The sequence below is a fragment of the Cydia fagiglandana genome, chromosome Z (assembly GCF_963556715.1).
Source record: "Cydia fagiglandana chromosome Z, ilCydFagi1.1, whole genome shotgun sequence".
In the NCBI taxonomy this organism is placed as follows: domain Eukaryota; kingdom Metazoa; phylum Arthropoda; class Insecta; order Lepidoptera; family Tortricidae; genus Cydia; species Cydia fagiglandana.
Window position 1 is genome coordinate 29736317 of NC_085959.1, and position 22523 is coordinate 29758839.

Here is a 22523-nt window from a genome sequence, read left to right on the forward strand (position 1 = left end):
GCGTTCGCGCTGTGCACAATAAAGCTGCCTCTGGTCGTTACACGTGTAGGTGTATAGTATTTTTCAAACTGGAATGGTACGATGGTAGATGTCAATTAAATACAATTTTGCGACATTTGGCATTCTTAGGTTAAAAATTGTATGGAGATGACATCTATCGTCGTACCCTTCCTAAAATATTATAGGACGGCTTAAGTCGAAACTTCTGTTGAAGGCACTTTTGGTCCAGGTAGGGCTGCCATCCGTCCGGGTTTCCCCGGAAATACCCTAGTTTGAAGGCAGTCCGGGGCCGTCAGGGGGGTTTTCATAAAGTGTCCGGAGAAAACTTTTATTGTGAGGAAACGCCTTATTGAATTTAATTATTTACTGGCATTACTGTGTACAAAGTAGGTAAAAACCGTATAAATACACGTACGGGGAAAAATGCCATTTAAGTCGAATGTTCGACCCAAATGTTGTGCCCAAAGGGTAAAACGGGACCCTCTTACTAAGACTTCGCTGTCCGTCCGTCCGTCCGTCTGTCAGTCACCAGGCTGTATCTCACGAACCGTGATAGCTAGACAGTTGAAATTTTTACAGATGATGTATTTCTGTTGCCGCTATAACAACAAATACTAAAAACAGAATAAAATAAAGATTTAAGTGGGGCTCCCATACAGCAAACGTGATTTTTGACCAACGTTAAGCAACGTCGGGCGTGGTCAGTACTTGGATGGGTGACCGTTTTCTTTTTGCATTTTTTTTCCTTATGGTACGGAACCCTTCGTGTGCGAGTCCGACTCGCACTTGCCCGGTTTTTTAGTCTTTGTCAGGGTCGGCGAATTTAGAGATGGCAACTAGGTCCAGAGGTTCAAGCCATTCTGATCTGCTAGCTGCAAGTTCCTCCCAATGCTCAGATGGTGCTTCAGAACGGCTTTATATTGCAGAATAATATACAGATGCAGCATACAGATATGGCAAAAGATTCATGATGGGAAATAAGTATAATATGAGGAATGCAGACACAAAAATTACAGGTGTCTCTTTTGTTAATTAATGGTACGGTTTACATCGAGAACAACTGATATACAGCCTATTTTTTGGTTGTAATTTATTCGGCAAAAACTAAAGAAATAAAGAGTAAGAGTGAAATAAAGTTTTCACTTTAAAACAAATCCCAAAAATATATGTATCCTAAATCATTTAAATAATTGTTATCAAACGTATTTACGCACTGACATTGGATAGGTGGAATACCACCCATACCAAGATAGGGAAGTGTAGCAATGTTACGGTCATTTATGTGATACCGCGATAGCTAAAGTTAATACCTACGGTACATTACCAATATAAGTGAGTCAAGTAATAAAATGGCAGTTAAACAAAAGCAATAAAACGTAACGCACCTTACATACCGTGGGATTATGGTACACATAACATTAAATGGGTAAATCCGTCACACGACCAAGTGACGAATATTAAGGTAATAATTTTGTGGTTACAACTGAATCAACAATGTTATCACGAATTAAGGCTTCAGTATGGGTATAAATAATGTAATTCATATCCAACCTCGTTAGTACAGTTCCAGACTTACAACAAACTCAAGTTGATCCAATTAATTTAACGGACTATAAACCGATTCAAAATGAACAATTACATACACATTATAGTTCTGTTAGTGCTAGCCTCCGTTACTATACATTGTGTTACACGTGAGTACAAAATGATTGGTTTATTTAATGGTTCACGAGGTCTTCCGTAAACAAGCACGATCAATTATGTCAGACAGAAAAAGAAACATCTATGTAATTTTAGGCCCTTAGACCAGCAAGTACCTATGTAAGCGCAAGGATACCGTCAAGTAAGGTTAGGTAATGAAGTATTAAATTACACAACTGTTTTCATCCACAGCACGCAACAAGTTTGAAGAAGGGCTACTAAGATTAATAGAGAAATGTCGAAACGGCGACGTCCAGTCGCTGCCGGTTGCATTTCCCTCGCTCAAGCCTCTAAGGATTCCTCCTATGAAGTTTGATTATGACGGGTGAGTAGGCGCTCTCATCCAAAATTGTGAAGGACCAAGTGGCAACTGCATCTTGAAAAGTTATAAAGTAACTGTTGTTTTATAAAAAAGAATTTGTTGATAAAAAAACGAGTATTAGGTAGTAGAAATAAGCTTTCATGTTTTGTTACAAACTCATTCATATTTAAATGTATCCTTCATCAAGTGGAAAACTAATAGAAAGAAAATTATCTAATTTAGAAAGTGGTAGTAAACAATATTAGTATTACCTTCCTACTGTATAAGTAATACATATTTGATGTCTATTTACAGATATCAAATTTCGCTCAGTGAACTAAAGATCAAAGGGTTGGATGATTTATCAGTAGAAAAGCTATCTGCATCTCCGGAAGATATGATGGTTACGATGGAAATATTCATACCCACGCTGGCTATCCGCGCAGGTAGCTCCTTATTCCATTAACTTCGTATATTATAAGATGAGATTATTCTGTTCATGATTTTTTGCGTTACTTGAACTCAACGAGCACTTAAGTAGAAATTCTTAAATTTTATATTTAAATGTAAAAATAATTAGGGATATAACGATACTGAAACCGATATATCGGCCGATATAATCGGCAGGCCGATATATCGAGTGTCTATTATACATAAGTATGTTTTATGCATATTAAGTATATAATTCCTTATTTATTTTATTTATTAACTAACTACTGTGCCATTGATATCGGTATCTGTATCGGTATCGCCGATTATTTACTTCAAAAATCGGTGTTGGTAACGTATCGGCAAAATCATGTATCGTTACATCCCTAAAAGTAATATTTGAATTATAACTATAGCGTCACGATAATAACAATGAACGGGAGTGATCGAATAAATGACGACCTTGATTCGACAGCTTATCTTATTCTTGCATATATTTCAGACCGGTACCATCTGCAGGGTACAATAATGTACTTTTACTCGATAGACGACAAGGGTGTACTCAAGTAAGCCTTTCAAGTAATTTGTTGACAAAACAGATTAAGAATAACCTTGTAGCGTATTTAGCGTGGGGACTATAGCCCAAGCCCTCTCGCGCATGAGAGGAGGCCTGTGCCCAGCGGTGGGACGTATATAGGCTGAATTATATTATATGTATATTGAGACTATTTTAATAATTTTGGCCTAATCCAATTAAGGCCTAAAATTACTTACTTATTTATAAAATTAGGTGTCTTGTAATAATGATGCTTTAGGCAGCTTAATACACGGTGAAATTTAATCAGTGATCAGTAACCAATTTTTCTAATTCAGTCATCAATGGCGATCACATTTTACTATGGGACCAACCCCGGAATTGGAAAAAAATTGTATCTGTTCGTGGAAAATATCAACAGCGGACCAGCCTAAATGTACGACATAGTCAATTTATTGTGATTGCGGGGTTGGTCCCATAGTTAAATGTGACCGCCAGTGATGTCTGAATTAGAAAAAAACTACAACCAAACTTATTTGTAGAGGGCGGAGTACCGGTGGCAAATTTCACACAAAAGGTATGGAGTCGTTTTTATAATTATTATTTTAGGCTTGAATAATAAAATTATTCATTTACCTAATGTACTTAGTATGGTACCTACTCGTAAATTGGAAGTAAGTACTTAACACTATGCACTAAAATTCCGATAGAAGAAAGTTTTCTGGTTTTCTGGTTTTGGTGGTTGTCTGGTTAGATATAGTTAGGACTATTTTAAGCCTCCAAGGAAGTGAAACCGTCCGAAATAAACTCAAATTGGTTCTAGATAGAAACCCAGATGCTGACGAATTAAGGAATATGATTACAATGGAAAATTATAAACAAGTCCTTAAACATGCAACCATGACATCGGTAGATGTAGAGCGATCGTTTTCCACTCATAAATGGATCTTCAATTAATTAAGAAACCGATTCACTTCGAAAAACCAGGAACATGTGGCCATAGTCCAGTCATTTTATAACATGGATACGCACTTAAGTGTAGATTGTGAGGAGGACCTCGAACACATAATTCCAGTCCTCAATTGTAATTGAATGGTCTTAAAAATAATATATCGTTTGGCAGGTATAACTTCTTAGTCTAGTAATTAGTACCTAATGATAATGTTTTGATAAGAAAACATATTATTATGTATTATAGATATTAACAACATATTACATTATATTTGTATGCTCGTAAGATAATTTCTATAAGTTCCTAAAAATTATTATGCAAAATTAATCATTTATTCGTTATTTATTTAATCATAAGAATACTTAGGCGACTCCATACATTTAGTGTGAAATTTGCCACCGGTACTCCGCCCTCTACTTATTTGTAGCAGTAACTTATAAAATTGTGTACATTGGACTAATATTTCCTATGACACAGGTCCAACATCAATAGTTTACGAGTCCGAGCTAACGTGAGGTTTGGGGCTAGAAGAAATGACACGGTTGTCACCCACCTCAAGCTTGACTATTCAGTCAATGGCATTCAGGTAAATTAAAAGCGCTTTTAACCAACCATTAAGCTAAGAACGTAATACTTTAATACGTGCATTAAAAACTAGATATAACAAAATCTATAAAACACGACTTTTAAAAGTTAGTGATTCCCGATTTTCAGATACAACTTGGTGGCAGCAGTGACACCGTGAACAGCGTTGCAAACAACATGATATCGGATCTGATAAACAGCAGCGAAATGAAAAGCCAGCTTCAGCGTGTAATCAAAACCCAGGCGAATCAATATCTCCGAGGGCATACACCTAAAGAATTCGTTGAAATAGTTTCTAGCATATAAATTACTTTATTATTTTTAAGCATTTAGTAGCCAATACGGCTGGGTCGACACGCTCTAAAGTACCATCGCTCACATTGTTAACTGACAGTTCGTAAAACTTATTACAAAAGGCATAAGGTCCATCGATGGACAGTTAACAGTGTTGCTGTCTGTACCTATCTCCAGACGACAGCGGGCTTACCTGGACTAGCTATACGTTATCTTATATATATTTTTGTAGATCGAGAGATTCGAGAGAGTAGGTCATTTGATTTACTAAATGCTAAAAATTATGACAATATACTATACTAAACAAGCATTAAAGTTATCTTTTAATTAATCAGAACCCTTTTTCAGGATGATGTTAAGAACTATCTTCACAGACAGACATGATTATCAATCGATTGAATTCTAACTAAATTTATAATTATAATGCTAAATGAGTAATGACAAATTAAGATCACAAGAACCTAGCCGCCACGCCGTCATACAAAGAAAGATAATACGCTATACAAAAAATACAAGGAATATAGCGTAGAATGTAAAACTTATATTACTGAGTGAATGTTCATACAAAATTTCATGTAATAACATGCTTGCATGCATAAATAAAGCATGTCGTTTTAATATTAAAGCGTTACTTCGATTGTATGGAATCGGCATTCTGGCAACGGGTTCTTGTGACTCTTAACTGTTATAAGAAACAAGTATAGAAATCTTGTGACGCAAGCGTAAATTATACATACATACTTAACAAATATAAAACCGGACAAGCGCGTGTCGCACCACGCATGTTCGTATGATAAAAAAGCCATAGAAATAACGACCCGAGTAAATAACCCGAAAACCCCCATAGAGCAAATTTAATCGAAATAGTTAGAGCCGTTTCCGAGCTCCCCGAAATATATATATAAACAAAAATTGCTCGTTTAAAGGTATTAGATTGCACAGTCTGAGCAATCAAAATCGCAGCCAATTTAGCTTGGCGTAACTCTAGCAACCTTAATATTATTACAATTCCCTATCAAATGGTATACCACACTTTGATGTTTACTTTTTTTACATTTTTAGAATGATAGTAGTAGTATAAAATAACTTCTAATTAAAGTAGCGGCTCACAAAATACACTTACGATTCAAATTTCATTATATAATACACCTAATAGTTTCCGAGTAAGCCTAAGTTTCCCCCTCAAAAATTTGTGAGGATGCATAGCTAAGAATTTGTTTGTTAAAAACCAATAGCATCCCTTCATTGACCTTTCCTAGGTCTTCATGAAGTGATTTTATTGGTTCTTAACAAACACATCCCTCGCTACGCATTCTCGCACATCTCTGGTGGAAAAGCAGCCTAAAATGGCTGTGACATACCAGAAGACAGACGGACAAGCAGACCGACATAACGAAACTATAAGGATTCCGTTTTTACCATTTTGGTTATGGGACCCTAATAATAAGTTCAAACCTACGTAGCACGCGCTACAGTCGCGACGGCGACTTTAAACAATACCTACTTTGATTACAATGATTACTTAGCTGTTCCACTTACGAGAGTCTCGAGTCAACAAACGTACGATTAATATCAAACTACACAAATATATAATACCATCCTATCTATTGATAACAGTTTTAGTATGTTAAAGTAAATACAAGTGCGAAAAATTGGAAATTAGCAACGAGAAGCGATAAATGAAACACGACCGAAGGGAGCGTTTTAAATCGACACGAGTTGAAATCGACGCGAGACCATTCTCGCCACTCTACATTGTAGCTAGTTATTACATACTTTGTAAGTGCAAGGGTATGAGATGGGTATACTTAGATGTCCAAGTTGCGGGAAGTTTCGAAAAGTTGGACATTTCTCGGAAAATAAGTTTTATTAGTCCCAGTAGAAAATGAAAGGAAAGCAAGCTTCGAAAAGGGATCCTTAATTTCCAATGTCGCATTTATTTATGCATTTAATAAATCATTGTTACTAAAAAACTATAGATAACGCAAAAAAGGCGGACTTGATGGCAATGGCACTCTCCTACAGCTGTTTTTGTCATTGCCACCTTCCAGTATCGGAAAGGCGCGTCCGATAATTCCGCCATGTCGGAGCTCCCCGTCAGCTGTCGGACCGATAATGTTGTTTGTGTGCGTATTTGTAGGCATAATGTTTGTTGTAGTGTGCATGACCGCTAAAGACGGCGCCCAGGCGGCCAGACTACGCGGATGTAGGATCCTACATCCGATATCAGATCTGATGTGTGCTCTTACGAAAAGGGCATGTATGGTGAGCCGTGCATTTACCTCTTGAGGGGCATGTCGGAGTTCTTGTCCTGCGGGTTGAGGTAAAGCTTGACGCGGCAGTTGACGACGCGCCGCAGCACCAGCAGCAGCGGCGCCACGCGCTGCGCCGCCGTCGACGCGGGGTCCAGCACTGCCACGATCTACACGCAACACCTAATGTTACAGTCGTACATTACCAATACCAATGTTGTATAAAATAACTCGGCTAGCTGGTTGTATTATATGTAGTTGTAAGGGCCCCTTAGGCTCTTAGTTTCTAATTTATTGTGATAAATTGCTCATTTTCTATCTATTCAACTAGATATAGTTATAAAATTCAACATGTGTCAACGACCCTATAGTTCAATTTGTATTGCTAATCTCAGTTCACAAGTCGTTTACAGTTGCATAATGCTTTTTTATTATAAATTTGATTTATATTATAAAAGTACAAGTGTTGTTTTTTTTATTTTGCCGGTTCGCTTCCTGAGTGAGAGAAGCGAATTTTTTTAAATCTCTGAATGCAGTTACATTTCTTTTCGAAAATAAAGGAATCATTATTTTATGTGGAATTTGCCATCTCCATTATTTAGAGTAGGTATTTTCCCTCCAGTTGGTAGAGTTAGACCAAGAAAAGTCTGCAGCCATTTTGATAGCCCACGCAGTGCAAGTGTTATTTTAAACGTCAAACTTCTATGAAATTATGACGTATTATTACACTTGCACTGAATGGGCTATTAAAATCGCCGCAGACTTTTCTTGGTCTAACTATATTAGAAAATCCCACCGTGTACAGTCGCCATCAGTTATATCGGAGCTCCCAGGGTGCTCACAAATATCTGAACACGCCTCTATTGTCAAGGCGTTAGACTGCTTGTTCAGATATTGTGAACACCTTGGCCGCTCAGATATATCTGATGGCGACTGTATAATGCGATACATAGACTAATATTAGAGTGAGAGAGAATCCAACCTCAATGGCGGCCTCGTCCTTGTGCAGCGGCGGCAGGTCGACGAGCGAGTGGTCGGCGCGCAGGCCGGCGGGCAGCGGCGTGCGAGCGCGCGGGCTGCGCGCCGCCAGCACCGCCATCGCCTTCAGCATCTCGTCCGCGCTCAGCACTGATACGTCCAATTCCTCTTCCTCTGTATAACATATCGTCGGGTGACAAGCAAAACTTACTAAGTACTACCAAGAAATTAAAGTAACAATGTGCTTTATTACACTTGTAACGCGGTTTATTATCCAATAATTTCACTGATGTTAGTTAGTGACTTTTGCTTGTCACCCAACGATATTATCAATATGAACATTTACCAAGTCCTCAATAATTAATGTACAGTCGACGTCAAATATATGTTTACATTTTTCGCCTTATTACAAAGGAGTAAGGTGCAAAAGTGTAAACATATCTTTGACGTCGACTGTACATATTATGATTTGACTTGTAAGTTGTAACTTTTACAATCATAGGTTTCATTATTTTTTAAGTATTTTTGTTGCTAGTGACATACGTACACTTGCTAGCAAAATTTAGAGCTTTTCGAGAACATTTCATTGACCCTAACGTTCACGTATGGAGTAAATGTAACACTAATCAATGTGTAAATAGAGGGCCTAACTAATTGAACTATTTTGGATACCTTTTATTGTTTCGCGATAAAATTGTATCTATGTAATTGCCTATTTTGTAAAACATGCCACACAACTAAATAAATAGAGGGCCTACCGCGAACCAAGTTCGACGTGTTGTCTCCTTGTGACACTTACGTGCGAATTTACAAGTGCGACAGAGAGGCAAACCGTCGAACGTGGTTCACGGTAGGTCCTAAACAATACTGACTGCCACTTACCGTCATCGGTAACTTCATTTGTCACAGTTTTTTTCTTATCAAATATTTCTGATAATTTATCGGCATACATGTTGCTGCTAAATCTGTAATACAACAAAAAAACTCAATCAGTATTAAATTTACTACATAACTATATCGTCCGTAAGTAGGAGTGGTTTACAAAATAATCATATAACAACACTCACTGCTATTCCATATGGACTGCCATACAGTTTGAGACATAGGTCCTTGCAGTAAATAATGTTCTTGTACGTGTATGCTGTATAGTTAATCTGTGCACATAATGTTTGTATAATGCCAAAGTTCTGTGGTAGATAGTTCTGCTCTTACCTCTCTAGTAGCAGGAAGTCGTCAAGCGTGAACCGCTCGTCCCCGTCTAGCGGGCCGATGAGACGAGCGTTGTGTAGGACGGCGCGCGCGCCGGCGCGGAGCTTCATGCTGCGCGCGCACAGCACCCGCGCCGCCTTTAGCACCCACTCGTAGCGATTCAGGGCGGGCACCAACTCCGGCTGTAACGACACTCTTACGTCTCGGCCACGACATTGCAAGACTGGCGGCGGCAACCATAGGTTGGAACGAAGACACAGTGGTCGGACCTTTTGTTCCCACTATGGGCTATTCTAAGTGCCAGTTGCACCAACCACATTTGACAGACTGATCATCGTCAGCCGGCGCGCCCCGCGCCTTTACTATGAAACTTTCCATACATAAAAATTTAGCGAACTCTTTAACGTTCGTAACAGTTTGGTGCAACCGACCCTAAGCCACGCTCCGAGCATGTACGCTCGACACTGTCGCCGCTATACAATAGGGGTAGGCTAATACTATTCTTTTTTCGAACTGTCAAAACGATTAGCCACTATGGTATTTATAAAATCTGCTCAAGGGACGTTACGGTCAAGTCAAATACTTTTATATTAGTTCTATCAGATTTGTTAAATAACTGCTGCCTACTTTTTTCTAATAATTATCTGGTGCTTTATTTCGTGCATGGTGTCAAAATAGTGTGAAATAATTTATTTAAAAGGTGTGCCGCGTTAAAAGGTGATGTTTGCGCGTAGTTGTATTTATTTGGTATCAGAATAATAAATCAGAATTTACCATGAATTTACTTTGTTACATGGAAGTATTGTGACAGGAGGTAAGACCAAACCTGTGTCTTTTTAAAGGTTTGGCAATAAATGTTTAATTACGTTACTACTGTTTATATGTCACTCACCAATATGTTGCAATCTTGTCTTTCGTGGCAGCCCTCGTCCTCCAAGAGCTGCGCGACGTACTTGGTGGCCTCGGCAGGGTCGAGCGCCGTCAGCGCCGCAAGGACCACCTTGTTGAGAGACTGGTCCGCTTTAGACAACCCGTCCACATTTGGAATGAAAGCCACGCGCACTCCGCGTGAATCTCTCTGCAATTTCAAATCCATGTAGTAATTGGATCACTCAACAGTTAAAGGTAACCACGGTACGCCGTGGATACCCTCGTAATTTTAAAAGAATTTAATTGATCAACATGCATTTTTATGGTAGTTATATTACAAGCCCATACAATTGGGAGACATATTAATAAACTTTTTCAAAGTTTTTTTTATACAACGCAAAAAAAGGTAATAGTACATACATAGTGTGCTACGTTGGTCATTACACACAAAGCGATATTGTTCAATAAGAAAAAACCCTATGTACCGTAATTAATAGTACATTACGATACAAGTGCGAATAATAGGAAAATCGCAACGAGTGGCGATAAATTAAAACACGACCGAAGGGAGTGTTTTAAAATGACACGACATATTGTAAAATACATATAGTAAGAAAATTATTCCAAGAATTTGCTTATCAAGGTACTTTTGGATCACATTAAAAATTAAATGATTATATTAATAGCATACCATGAAAGTAATAGCATTCTTCAGCAATTCCCTAGAAAGTTTTTGGTTGAGATCGCCAGTGATCCAGATAGTTTGCGTGATCTTCTCCGGCTTGCCAGGCTTGGCGAAATATCTGAGGAGCGGCAGGGCGGTCGCTATAGCGTCGCGTCCTAGAACAAACAACGGCATAGGTGTACTTGTACAATTTTACCAAAAAGTATAAGATAAATTATACGAAATATTATCAGGAATTAGATAATATCGACAAAAATCTGTTGTGGATGTGTGAAACTCACTCAAGCCACTCGCCAGCCAACCGCTAATATTAAATCATCATAATTATTCCAGAGCAGCATTCCAAACGAACATACCTGTTAATTGTAACATTCTATGAACTTTTTCTTCCGTGAAAAATTCAGTAGAGGCAGGCACACCCGACAAGTCCAAGTACTGGGTGGGTTCAGAGCTGAGGATACGTTTGTTTAACCTGGGAATAGGATAAATATGATGTACTTATTTAAACTACATATAAGCCAATTTATTAACGGTACAAATTAGCAGCTAGCAATTAGCATCAGAGATACTGGTAACTTGCGCGTAAATCGAGCACGACGTATAGGTAGTTTTGAGACGTATTTGTGGAAATCAAAATAAGTCTGTTTATGATCTCACCTCAACTGATACCACGAATTTATCAAAAACATCATAGAAGTGAAAGTTCAAGCAAACAGGAAGAAGGGAAGACCAACGAGAGCGTACATGAATTAAATAAAGGAAAAGATCGTCGTGGAAATTGCTTCACCGACAAGTCATACTCTTAAATATATGATGTTTATGATCTCACCTGGGCATGATATGCGACTGCTTCATAAGGAAGTCAACGGCGTCGTCCATGTCGGAGAGCTCGCCCCTGAACACGGCGCGCTGGAAGCGGCCCGTGTGCCGCGACAGCGCGGACACCAGCGCCTCCTCCAGCAGCTCCACGGAGGCCGTCACGGGCGTCGGCCCGTCGTCCCACAGCGGCACGCCGTTTATTAACACCTACAAATTTTGCAGGTATCAATGTCCCGCAACCATCTTGCAACCGGTAGATGATGTTGAACAAGGATGTTGCGAATATCCGCATCCGCGGAACTTCCGCATTATTTTCAAAATCCGCATGCGGATGCGGATTTTGCCCGCATAAAATCGATGCGGAGCTTAAGTTAATCGTCTAGATCTAGAAAAGTCGGCCAAGTTACTGTTTAATAAAAATAACTAAAATGTTTGTTTTTTCTGTATCCGCAACATCCCTGATGTCGAGCTTTATACATCAATGCATTCGCCATGAAATAAATTTGCACGGTTATGTCGATTCGCAATCTCAACACACATATTCTTACCTGTGGGTACTTATTGGTGCCAATTTTGGATACGAATTCTTCAGCTAACTGGCTGCCAAAGTTATACTCAGAATCTTCAGAAATAATGGCGTCTATATTGCTCTCGCTCCAGCTCACATATTTCTTAAAGTACGTCTTTACGTGTTCAATGTTGATTGGTTCGTTTTGAGTCGAGTGGAGAAGCTGCAAAATAGAATATTACCTTGTAACACTCATTTTAAAAAAAGCGGCCAAGTGCGAGTTGGACTCGCCCATGAAGGGTTCCGTAGCAGCAAGTAACATAATAAAATTGCGGTTTACGATTTATGACGTATTAAAAAAAAAATACTTACTCGATCTCGTTCAAACCAATTATCGGTGGAAGTTTGCATGGTAATGTACATCATATATTTTTTTAGTTTTATCATTCTCTTATTTTAGAAGTTACAGGGGGGGGGGGACACATTTTACCACTTTGGAAGTGTCTCTCGCGCAAATTATTCAGTTTAGAAAAAAAATATATTAGAAACCTCAATATCATTTTTGAAACCTATCCATAGATACCCCACACGTATGGGTACCTATGATGAAAAAAAATTTAAGTTTCAGTTCTAAGTCATACATCTACTTACCAAGTTTCAACAGTATAGTTCTTATAGTTTCGGAAAAAAGTAGCTGTGACATACGGACGGACAGACAGACAGACATGACGAATCCATAAGGGTTCCGTTTTTTGCCATTTGGCTACGGAACCCTAACAAGAGTTGGGAAATTGTTCAGTGTTTCTATATGTAGGAAACTAACCCTTTGCCTTCCAGGCCGGTGCCCACCGAATGCTTGTGCGTAGACGTACACGTGCACGTACGCGTTGTAATATACTGATCGTTATGAGAGACGGCACACCGGTTGCCATATGAGGTACGTGTGCACAGCTCCAACATTTAAGCGCACACGCATCCGGTGTGCACAGACCACTGTGGAGGCCGCGGTTGCGGCAGGACGGATGCAGTCTTTGCATAAGCGCAACTAGTTTCACCTGAGTAAGGAAGTAAAAGGCCTCTTTGTTAGAGTTCTTCTCCTGCGCCACGTAGTTGAAAGCGGAGCGCACGGCGGCGGTGAGCGCGACGTCGGCCCCCGGCGCGAGCACCAGCCCTACGCGCACCGGCGTCGCGTGCTTCAGCAACGTCTCGCTGAGCTTTAGTGGCGGTCTCGACGCCAACGATGTCGGGTCCACTACTATCACCTACAACCAATCGATGATCACTACTATACAATACAATACCGATCCCTATGTCAGTTATTTGGATCAATGGTACTTTCGTCAATAATAACACACTATGTACAATAGGTACATATATAAGTGCACACTTATAATTTTATGATACAACTCTGATAGTGGTCTAGGTTTGGCAACGTGGCAATAAAAGTTTTTTGATTATTTAGCTGATTGATTGCGACTATTATTGCCACGTTGGCGGTATTCATCGAAAAATTTAAAAATAAAACCGGCGCGGCTATGACACTCAAAACTCTCAAAAGTAAATTGTATCAAAATTCATCTTGAATTTGAAACTATGTGAGTGTTTTATTGTGCGTGCGGCTCATAAAATAAATCTCGTGACTCGTGCATAATGACGAATGCGTCATTAGTGCAGAATGCTGCACGCTTGCAATAAAACATATTATTTAATGTCAACTCACGTAATTGTAAATATTCCTCCTAAGATTCCTGAGCATGCCGGGGTAGGTCGGTCTCAAGAGCTCCATGTAGGAAGAGGGCCAGCGGCGGTAGCGCTCGTCGGACTCCAAGTCGTTGAGCCACGTCACCGCCGTGTCTCTGATGTCCAGCCCATACTCCTCCCATGTATACGACTCGCCCACTTCCATGGACATTAGGGTGTTGATCAGTTTTTTTGACAGACCTGTAAATAAGGTATAGTTAGTTTTCCTGGACACTTTTCAGAAGGCGACATCCATTATGCCTACTTTGCGGGAAAGAAATGAGTGAGCACTATAAACACCTCCAAAATAAAAGGTCTAAAATTATGGCAAATAAGATTTCCATTCCTTGGTCCCTTATTTTGTCTTGGGACAAAAAATATAGAGCCTGTAATGAGGCCCACCCCACACATCCTAGCTGTCCAGCGCACGAGTTGCGGAACACATTATAAGAAGTAATTATTAACCCCCTTATTCATAAACGTCTACTAAAGTTGACAAGCCCATAATAATCGTTTGTCCCTTTCCGAAGTCTTGTCAACTTTAGTAGATGAATATAAAAAAAAAACATTTATTTCAGGTTTCAGGACCCATATAAAAAAAAAAATTAAATACATTTACACACTTGGTACGCTACAAACATTTACAGATAACAAACAACATACAAATAAGGAATACATTATGAATAAGGGGGTAAGTAAATATGGTGGAGGCGCTCCACTAGTATGTACTTACCGAGCGCGTGCAACGTGTTCATGGGTCCGATGTCCTCGCGCAGCGCGGCCAGCAGCGCCAGCACGTCCACGTCCTCGGCGTCGTACTGCGCGCCCGACACCAGCAGCAGCGGCTCCGCGGCGCGCAGCCCCAGCGACGACGCCCACACGTCCTGGTTGAACAGCACCTCGTCGCGGAACGAGCGCGGCACGTTCACGTGTATCAGCGACTTCGTCTATAAATTTTAATTTAAATTAAGTGTTTAAATTCTGCTACCAGCCGGGGTGCAGGCAAACCCAAAATGAGATTTCGGGACGACGTTTACGCATTCTATCCGGATTGTCGGGATAGTATAAACGACAGGGCTGAGTGGAGGAAACGAGGGGACGCCTTTGCCTAGCAGTGGGGCATTAAACTAGGCTGATATTCTTTTTTTCATATATAAGTTTTTTTAACCCATATGAACTACTTTTTCTTTTCAGATCTCCTTGAGGTTACACGCTCTCTCTCTTTTCTCATCCAGTGGGTCGGAAACGAAGAAAATATGGATAAAAACAAGAAAATAAGTGTTGTTTATTAAGATCTGTATATACGAGTTTTGTAGAGAGGGAGAAGAGAGAGCAATTTCCGTTTCTACCTTAGAGAACTCCACTCCTTATTTATAAAACTTTAAGGTAAACTTTTACTTGTCTACAATATTTACCTGCATAGGAAAGTTTTGCGCAATCGAAGCGAGAACCCTGAGTGGCTCATCGCCCCCAGCATCAGCTGCATCGGCCACCGCGGCGGCCGCCTGCATGCTCAGAGCTTGCATTTGCCACACCTTCAGAGGCGCAAGCTCTTCGCTCGACTCGGACAAGTGCCGGCGAAAACGCTCCAGCGGCGTACGCAAAGCAGGAAACAGATTCCTGCACGTGAAGATATTGTTAGCTGAATTTTTATCGATCGTTTAAAAATAACGGCGCGCGAACTCGGATGCGATTTTAGTTACATTGCGGACTCCTGATTATGACCATTAAAAACCGCAATGTTAATGATACTCCCATGCGAGTTCTTGCATCGTCTAAATGAGCCCTAATTTTGCATGGCACTTGCAATGACAAAGTGTGGCCATGTCATCTTTAATGTGATTTTTTTTTAAATATTGACGTGTTCGTAATGACACTCCATCACTTTGTTATATTCAAATTTGTGCTTAGCTTAGCTTAGCCTTCTGTCTGCCCCAGTGTCTGTTTTTTGTAATCAAATCAAAACTAGCAAAGTATTGAACCGGTTGTGATTTAGCTGAAATTTAACATACCATACATAGGTATGCTACATTTCACTTTACAGACAAAATAATGTTACAGTACCATAAACCTAATACATCATAGTAACTCAGTAAAAATCGACACAACTTCATTGAATTTAGGCTTGATACAGTGGTTTTCATGAGAAGTTGAAGTTGAGTATTACATTTATATCTTGTACCAACAATTTAGAAATCACTTACTTTAATCTTCCGAAGTTAAACCCATCAATCTGATTTTGTGGGTCATTCTCGTCCTCCTCCTCATTAGCTTGAGAAGCTTCATTGCTCTCAGATTCCTTAGGAGTTGAGTCATCTTGACTTTTATATTCAGTACTCTTCAGTTGTAGTTCAACTCCATAACCAGATAGTCGCAATTTGGGCTTACCACTAGTCTAAAAACAAAGTGGTCAAGTACATTATTATAAAACAAGAAATATATATCCCTTCAAGTGGCGGTCAACCCGAGAATGGTTGGTTCCAAAGGCAGTAAACTGGGGGCCACCACTCAGAGGTTGATGCGAAAACCAGTAAACTGTTGGCCACCAGTGACTGGTTAATGAGGTGTTGCCTGCAAATCCGCGGCGCCACTTGACTACTTTTCGCGTTTTCGCTGGCGCCATTGAAGGGATATATAACTTCAAGCAAAAACAAGAGGTGTATAAATCTGTTAATAATATTGCCAACCTTAACATTCCATCTGACAACATAATTGATTACTCCTCTGTCAGCGTAACCTGTCAAGATGTTATGTTTGCTAGTAAAATCTTTGGAACCAAGCTCTCCATACAATATTGCAGTAAGAGTTTTGTTATCACTGCTTGGATAGGAATGGTCCAGCAAATATGTCTCCAACCTGTGTTCTTCCTGTAAAAGTTAAATTTTGTTACAGTATGATGGCTAATATTAGATATACTTAATCATATTTAATTAAATCCAATACATTTAATAACACACTTACAGGATCATATTTGTTATATGATTTGAGAATATCACGTAACACATCATTATCACAAACTTGTCTTGAAGCAATGGAAACAAAGGTAGGGCAAGCAACACTCTTGGCCCCATTCTGTGCTGCAATCTCATCAAACATTCGGACAGTTGGTGATGTAGTATGCATGGACAATGCCAGTTTTGCCATTCGCAACTGTGCTGGCGCCAGCAAGGAGCTGGCAACACCAATGCATGCATTGTATATTTCTTTATCAGTCTCTGTAAAAACAATTTCAATAAAGAAAATGCAGTAAACAGAACCTGGGACAGCAGCGTATCAAGAGTTACTAGCATTTTAATATTAATAAAGGTTGAATGGCCGGTACACAAACTGGAAAACTGAATATGAAGTGGAACAGCCACAACTTAGTGCATTAAGTTTGGCAATCTCTTGTTTATCAAACAACTCGTAAATAAATACATTAGTCAAAGGAATAATTTATTTATACTATAAATATACCTTTTTTTACCATGACACGATACAAATTAATTAAGCATTGTGGAAATGAATATTAAGTTGAAATTTATATATGATAGAGTTTGTTAATATTCCTCTTTCGAATTCCAGGCATAGATGCATAAACCTTTCCGCATGCCGCCGCGATATCGCGTCCGCAAAGCTTAAGAGAAGCCTGGCCTACAGTTTAGCTTCACCAACCCCCACTGATGCAATGTAAGGCTAGCAGAGAAACTGAGTCTCACAAACGCAATATTGGGTCATTGAAAAGTATAGAAAACATATAAAGAATCAAAAACTGGTATTCATATGGAGGTTTCGAAAATAATTTTTAAGTGCTCGGACTTGAAGGGATAATAATTTAAAAACTACATTAACTAATCTCTAAACTTAGATAGGTTCAATATTACTAGAAAATAATAACGAGTGAGTTACTTACCTAAATCTTCAAGACTAGATTTCAACGAATTTATACCATCCACAAATGACCAGAACAAGTCAGAGCTTTCAGTAGCAAGATATTCAGCTAGCTCTAGAACAATTGGTGTTGCTTCCCATTTAGCACTTACGAAACTAGTGACTGACTTGGCTTTTTTCTCATCCCTTTTAGGATTTAAATGTGCCGAAGTAACAATAACAAGGGCTAAAATAACTACCCAAACTCTAAAGCCGGAGGCTGTCATTGTGTACAAAATACCAAATTATTGGTTACTTGACCAATATTAAAACGCTAAAATAATTGTATATACAAATTAAAACACATAATACATTTTAATTACACGTATTAAACTATTAACGTGGTAAGAATGAAATTTTGCTTCTTTTGACTCCGCGTTGAAGGCGTTTATCACCAACCAATCAGCATCATACATGACATTACAAAACTAATTACGTTCCGTTTCAAGTTATCATTGTGTGATTGTCCTAAGAAAACAAGATCATAATTACTAAACAATAAACGCCAGTTATTTTTGAATTAATAAATTTTAACCACATTTGAATATGAATGATGAAATTATAAGAGAAAAGAAGGACCTAAATATAAATTGATTTTGGTCAGATTGTCCCAACTTGTCTATGTATTGACGGATGAATTGAAATGCTTTATGCTTTCAGTCGTTGCACCACCCATCAAATCCAGGCTGCCAGCCCAGCCAACCAAACCAAACCAAGTCCAACCAACCTCTTCTTCGGTCATACAATAGATTTGCCTACTTTGCTACTGTCTCTCACTTCTCTTATCACACAGCAGTAATTTTGATAAATTTGAAATGAAGTAAGTTTAAATTGATCGCGTGTGTTATGGCGCAATACCATACATTTTGTTTTACAACAGCAATGACCCGTTGACCAGTTTCGCGTCTATTAATGTAGAGACAGACATTCATCGATTAATTTGTATCTTTATTTTTAGGTTGCTTTTATAAGTTACAGTTCGGGCTCCATATATTTTGAATTGAAGACCACGAAGAACCTACAGAAGTGATTGGAATACCAATAAGATGCAGTACACTTCCGATGAAGCCTACGCTCGTCTCATTAGCCACAAGATGACCGTACCACAAAGGATAAAGGTATACAAGCAGTTAGTTCAGCCTTGGTTTGGTTTGATTTGGAAGCTATCTAAAACACTTACGTCTCTGGTTTCTAGGCAACTGGTGACATAATGGATGACGAAACCCAAAACGGTTTGGGAACAGGATGGGACTATGCTAATGAAAAATTTGATATGAAGGTACCAGAAAGGATACTTGTAGTTGGGCAAGATCAGCACATTGGTGAATATTTTCTTTCAATTTACTTACTAATTTTATATCACAATTTTCAATTGTAAAGTATGCTGGTTTACAGGAGATAAAATAAAGAATTACATTGGAATTGGGGAAATAGATTGATCTCTTACACCCATTTCGAATATAAATGGCAACTTAATAATAGATATCTGTTTAATACATATGTATTAAATGTTATATGAACTAATAAAGATTACAGCTTTTGTGCTACTCACAACTATCGGAGGACATTAAAAATTAATGTTTCATATTTAGGTACCAAAGCACCGCCTCGAGAAATTCAGCTAGATAATGCTGTACTCCCCACTGATCCAGGGATGATCCGAGTGAACACACCTCCTCGTGTGATCACTCTCGATCAGCACTACTTCCCATCAGCTGATGACTTTCAGGAGAGTATGCCTAACTCTCCTCCCAGGAACGTAAGACTGTACAGATCTCAAGCAGATGGTGCCCTGTCACAACCACATGTTGATCATTTCAATGACTCGACTATGACAGAATCAAGACTTGTTCTAAGGTAACTTGGAAATAAATTAAAATCTTAAATTAAAGGTCAACCGAAGCAAATGCTTTACTATTTTTTAAATATTTTGCCACTGACATTGAAGCAAATGCTTAAAAATAACTTGAATAATATACACAATTACCCTGGTTGGCCTTACATGTTTAATTATTAACATAAGTATTTTTTTCTGCAGGGATCCAACACCTCCAATGGGGGCAGGCGAAGGTCTCTCCACTGCTGAAGAGATGGTGCATTTACGACGACAGATAGTCAAATTAAACAGGCGCGTAATGTCGATCGAAGCTGAACAATTACAGAGACAGCAAAAGGAGAAGATAGCTTATGCTATTGGCATTGCTTACTTGTTGTTCAAAGTTATTGCTTGGCTTAATCGATCCTAATAAGGTATTTCTCCAATTTCCCATGTAGATGCCGATTTTAAAATGCATTAAAGAGGTCTAGGTCATATTTAAAATGTGAAAATGGAATTCAAAAATGTACTACTGCCTAAATGAAATTTACTAGATCTGGTCAGTTTTAAAATGAGTAATTTTGCCCAGAATTGTAATGTTCCGTAGGTTGCCGTAACGTTTATAGAAAACAACGGATAAGTTTGAAAGTTTAATTGCGTTGCGTATTACTATCTACTATACCTACTCTATGTTGACCACTCAGATAATTCTGAGCTTCTACAATTGTATCATAATAGTTCTGCATGCAATATTTACCTCTGTAACGGTGTAAGTAGACAACTATGACATGTATAAATGTATTTTCTTTCTTTGATTCTATTGTTTTTTCTAGTAGGTACTTAGGTAACTTTTTTTATACAATACAACAGTTGGCCACAAGAAAACTATATCTTAAGGAAACAATTTATGTTATAAGGTATAACATGTGGTCTTCGAAACATTACGATTTCTTGTACAGTGATGTTATAAATTTTAGATGTACATAATAATTCAACCATCTTACTAATAATGAAATCGAGTTATTGCCCTGTTAGTATAGATGACACCTATGTAATGAGTTACATTTTATCCCAATAAAAATTAAAGATACGAGTTTTTTTTTCTTAAAAACGCACGCAGAGAAATGCTAGGTATAGTTCGTTTTTTTTAGCATTAGAAAGAACTCCACAGAAGCAATCGTGTAGATTTTATCAGGCTCTTTAATTGTTAATAATTATTGAATTATCTAATGTAGCATGGTCAATACATACAATTTACTTCAAATTATTACCGCTAAAAGTGCCGGATTTGGAAAACCACAAGCTTACTTCTGCGAAGTTCTTTCTAATGCTAAAAAAAACGGACTGTAATTGTATCTAAAGATTCTAAAGGCTGGTTTATATTCGCGGCTCGTGGCTCTCGTGACTACACGGGCGAGCGATCAAACCCAATAAACCAATATGTGTGGTTGTGCAATCCGCTCACGTGTGGCGATTTATTTTCGAAACCAAAGTATAGAACTGGCTGCATACCTAGGCAACATGCGACTTAATGCCAACTTTTAAATGCGAAAAAAAAATCTACCCTAAGTCCCGAGTAGAGTCTGTGCGGAAAGAGAAGAGTCGTGGCAGAAACGGGAACTAACATTTTAAATTTTATATGGCAATCAAACCTCTGACACCTGTCTTGTAAAAAGTAAACAAACTTCTGTCAATGTATATTTTTATTAACAAAAACCGCAAGTTTTATGTATAAAATATTTTCAAAACACGATAAAACCGTACATAAAACCACAAGGAAAATTATATTTAACATTGTTCGGTTTCGTCAGCGGGAAGAAAACGGCTAAAAGCCGACTATCGACTTACAAAAAGTCGCGGAACGTATTTCCGCTATTCGCGGGTATTGATGTTGTATTTAATATTAAATAATTACCTATTTAATAAGCCCCCTAAGTAACTTGTCTCCGGTACATAATCGGTAAGTATATTCATTCAAAATATATTAATTTTCATAAATATGCAGGTCATTCATGATCTTTTAAAATAACTGACAAATAGTCTTGATACTTGCCATTTTATGCATATTTATATGTAATTTCTTTTTCAGGATTGTGTAAAAGTACCTACGGTATCTCGAATAAAAGACCGCTAAGTAGGTGATATGCAAGAATTCGTAATCTACGTGCCGGATTCAAGCACATCCAGTTCAGATGAAGATAGTTCTATGAGTGTCTCTGGTTGTTTTGAAGCTAGCTCAAACATAAGTGACATTGAATATTTTAATTCAGACTTCGATTACAAAGAATAAAACTTTTTCTAATAAAATATTTCTTTATTTGTAGGTTCTGTTAGTTACGAAATTATATTTCATATTTAGTAGTGACTTTTCGGCGAAGTAAAATATCGTGAGATGAGAGAACCGGACATATCCCAATAAGGCCTACCTACTTATGCACTATTTTTATTCATATTCATATTTATTATTAATAATGTACACATACATTACAAGTCAAGTTTACAATGGGTGAAATATATCTCAGATAAAATCACAGTTCTATTGCCCAATTTCTACCCGATCTACCCGGTTTTAATAACTGTTGGACTGCACAGATTAGGCAGTACATAAATGAGACTCGTATCTTGTTTGGTACTAAAATTACAGTTGTATTGGGCAGATTCTTAAATAGTTTTAGCAGTTTTGTCAATCGCAGTTACTTTTTAGTATCTGAGATATAAAAACAAGTGTGTTTTAAAAAGAAAACTAGTGCCGGCGCTAAATCAGAGGATTGAGTTGACGAGCCGACACCACCACCAGGCTCCGTTTAGTAAGCCGTGGTAAAAAACCGGAACAAAAGGGATTCAAGTATCATGACCTTTAGTGTCGTACTATAATCACGTGACCAGTGTTGTCAGCATAGCAAAAACCATAAAATAGCACTGGCGCGCCCTCAAATCCCA

The 22523-nt window shown here is 38.4% G+C and overlaps 3 protein-coding genes across 3 annotated transcripts in view; 2 read left to right on the top strand and 1 right to left on the bottom strand.

Annotated features, from left to right (window-relative positions):
- LOC134678111 (UDP-glucose:glycoprotein glucosyltransferase) overlaps positions 1 to 18152 on the bottom strand; it is a 32433-nt gene extending 14281 nt beyond the window's left edge. The window contains exons 1-17 of the mRNA XM_063536561.1: positions 17751 to 18152; positions 16820 to 17073; positions 16546 to 16725; positions 16063 to 16253; positions 15274 to 15478; positions 14592 to 14805; positions 13839 to 14059; positions 13174 to 13380; positions 12159 to 12341; positions 11621 to 11817; positions 11148 to 11263; positions 10798 to 10946; positions 10129 to 10314; positions 9240 to 9418; positions 8910 to 8992; positions 8032 to 8201; positions 7080 to 7219 (exon numbers count right to left, since the gene is read on the bottom strand). Of these exons, the coding sequence (XP_063392631.1) occupies positions 7080 to 7219; positions 8032 to 8201; positions 8910 to 8992; positions 9240 to 9418; positions 10129 to 10314; positions 10798 to 10946; positions 11148 to 11263; positions 11621 to 11817; positions 12159 to 12341; positions 13174 to 13380; positions 13839 to 14059; positions 14592 to 14805; positions 15274 to 15478; positions 16063 to 16253; positions 16546 to 16725; positions 16820 to 17073; positions 17751 to 17994 (3119 nt within the window). The 5' untranslated portion in view covers positions 17995 to 18152. The remainder of the gene's footprint in view (positions 1 to 7079; positions 7220 to 8031; positions 8202 to 8909; positions 8993 to 9239; positions 9419 to 10128; positions 10315 to 10797; positions 10947 to 11147; positions 11264 to 11620; positions 11818 to 12158; positions 12342 to 13173; positions 13381 to 13838; positions 14060 to 14591; positions 14806 to 15273; positions 15479 to 16062; positions 16254 to 16545; positions 16726 to 16819; positions 17074 to 17750) is intronic.
- Positions 1426 to 4834, top strand: LOC134678895 (uncharacterized). Its single transcript, XM_063537639.1, has 6 exons — positions 1426 to 1694; positions 1894 to 2026; positions 2318 to 2448; positions 2934 to 2997; positions 4396 to 4504; positions 4633 to 4834. Exons 1-6 carry the CDS (start codon positions 1628 to 1630, stop codon positions 4807 to 4809), a joined length of 681 nt encoding a protein of 226 aa, XP_063393709.1. The 5' UTR covers positions 1426 to 1627; the 3' UTR covers positions 4810 to 4834.
- A 287-nt stretch (positions 18153 to 18439) lies between the features above and the next one.
- On the top strand, positions 18440 to 20676 carry LOC134678183 (transport and Golgi organization protein 11). Its single transcript, XM_063536638.1, has 5 exons — positions 18440 to 18587; positions 18726 to 18885; positions 18963 to 19089; positions 19360 to 19624; positions 19806 to 20676. Exons 2-5 carry the CDS (start codon positions 18814 to 18816, stop codon positions 20011 to 20013), a joined length of 672 nt encoding a protein of 223 aa, XP_063392708.1. The 5' UTR covers positions 18440 to 18587; positions 18726 to 18813; the 3' UTR covers positions 20014 to 20676.
- Positions 20677 to 22523: the final 1847 nt, after the last annotated feature.

Excerpts from the sequence above, each read along its gene's own strand:
- LOC134678895 (XM_063537639.1), top strand. The coding sequence starts at position 1,628 with ATGAACAATTACATACACATTATAGTTCTGTTAGTGCTAGCCTCCGTT. Across the intron at positions 1,695-1,893 it reads TACTATACATTGTGTTACAC|CACGCAACAAGTTTGAAGAA; the intron begins GTGAGTACAAAA and ends TTTCATCCACAG. Across the intron at positions 4,505-4,632 it reads ATTCAGTCAATGGCATTCAG|ATACAACTTGGTGGCAGCAG; the intron begins GTAAATTAAAAG and ends CCCGATTTTCAG.
- LOC134678183 (XM_063536638.1), top strand. The coding sequence starts at position 18,814 with ATGCAGTACACTTCCGATGAAGCCTACGCTCGTCTCATTAGCCACAAG. Across the intron at positions 19,090-19,359 it reads TGGGCAAGATCAGCACATTG|GTACCAAAGCACCGCCTCGA; the intron begins GTGAATATTTTC and ends TTTCATATTTAG. Across the intron at positions 19,625-19,805 it reads GAATCAAGACTTGTTCTAAG|GGATCCAACACCTCCAATGG; the intron begins GTAACTTGGAAA and ends TTTTTTCTGCAG.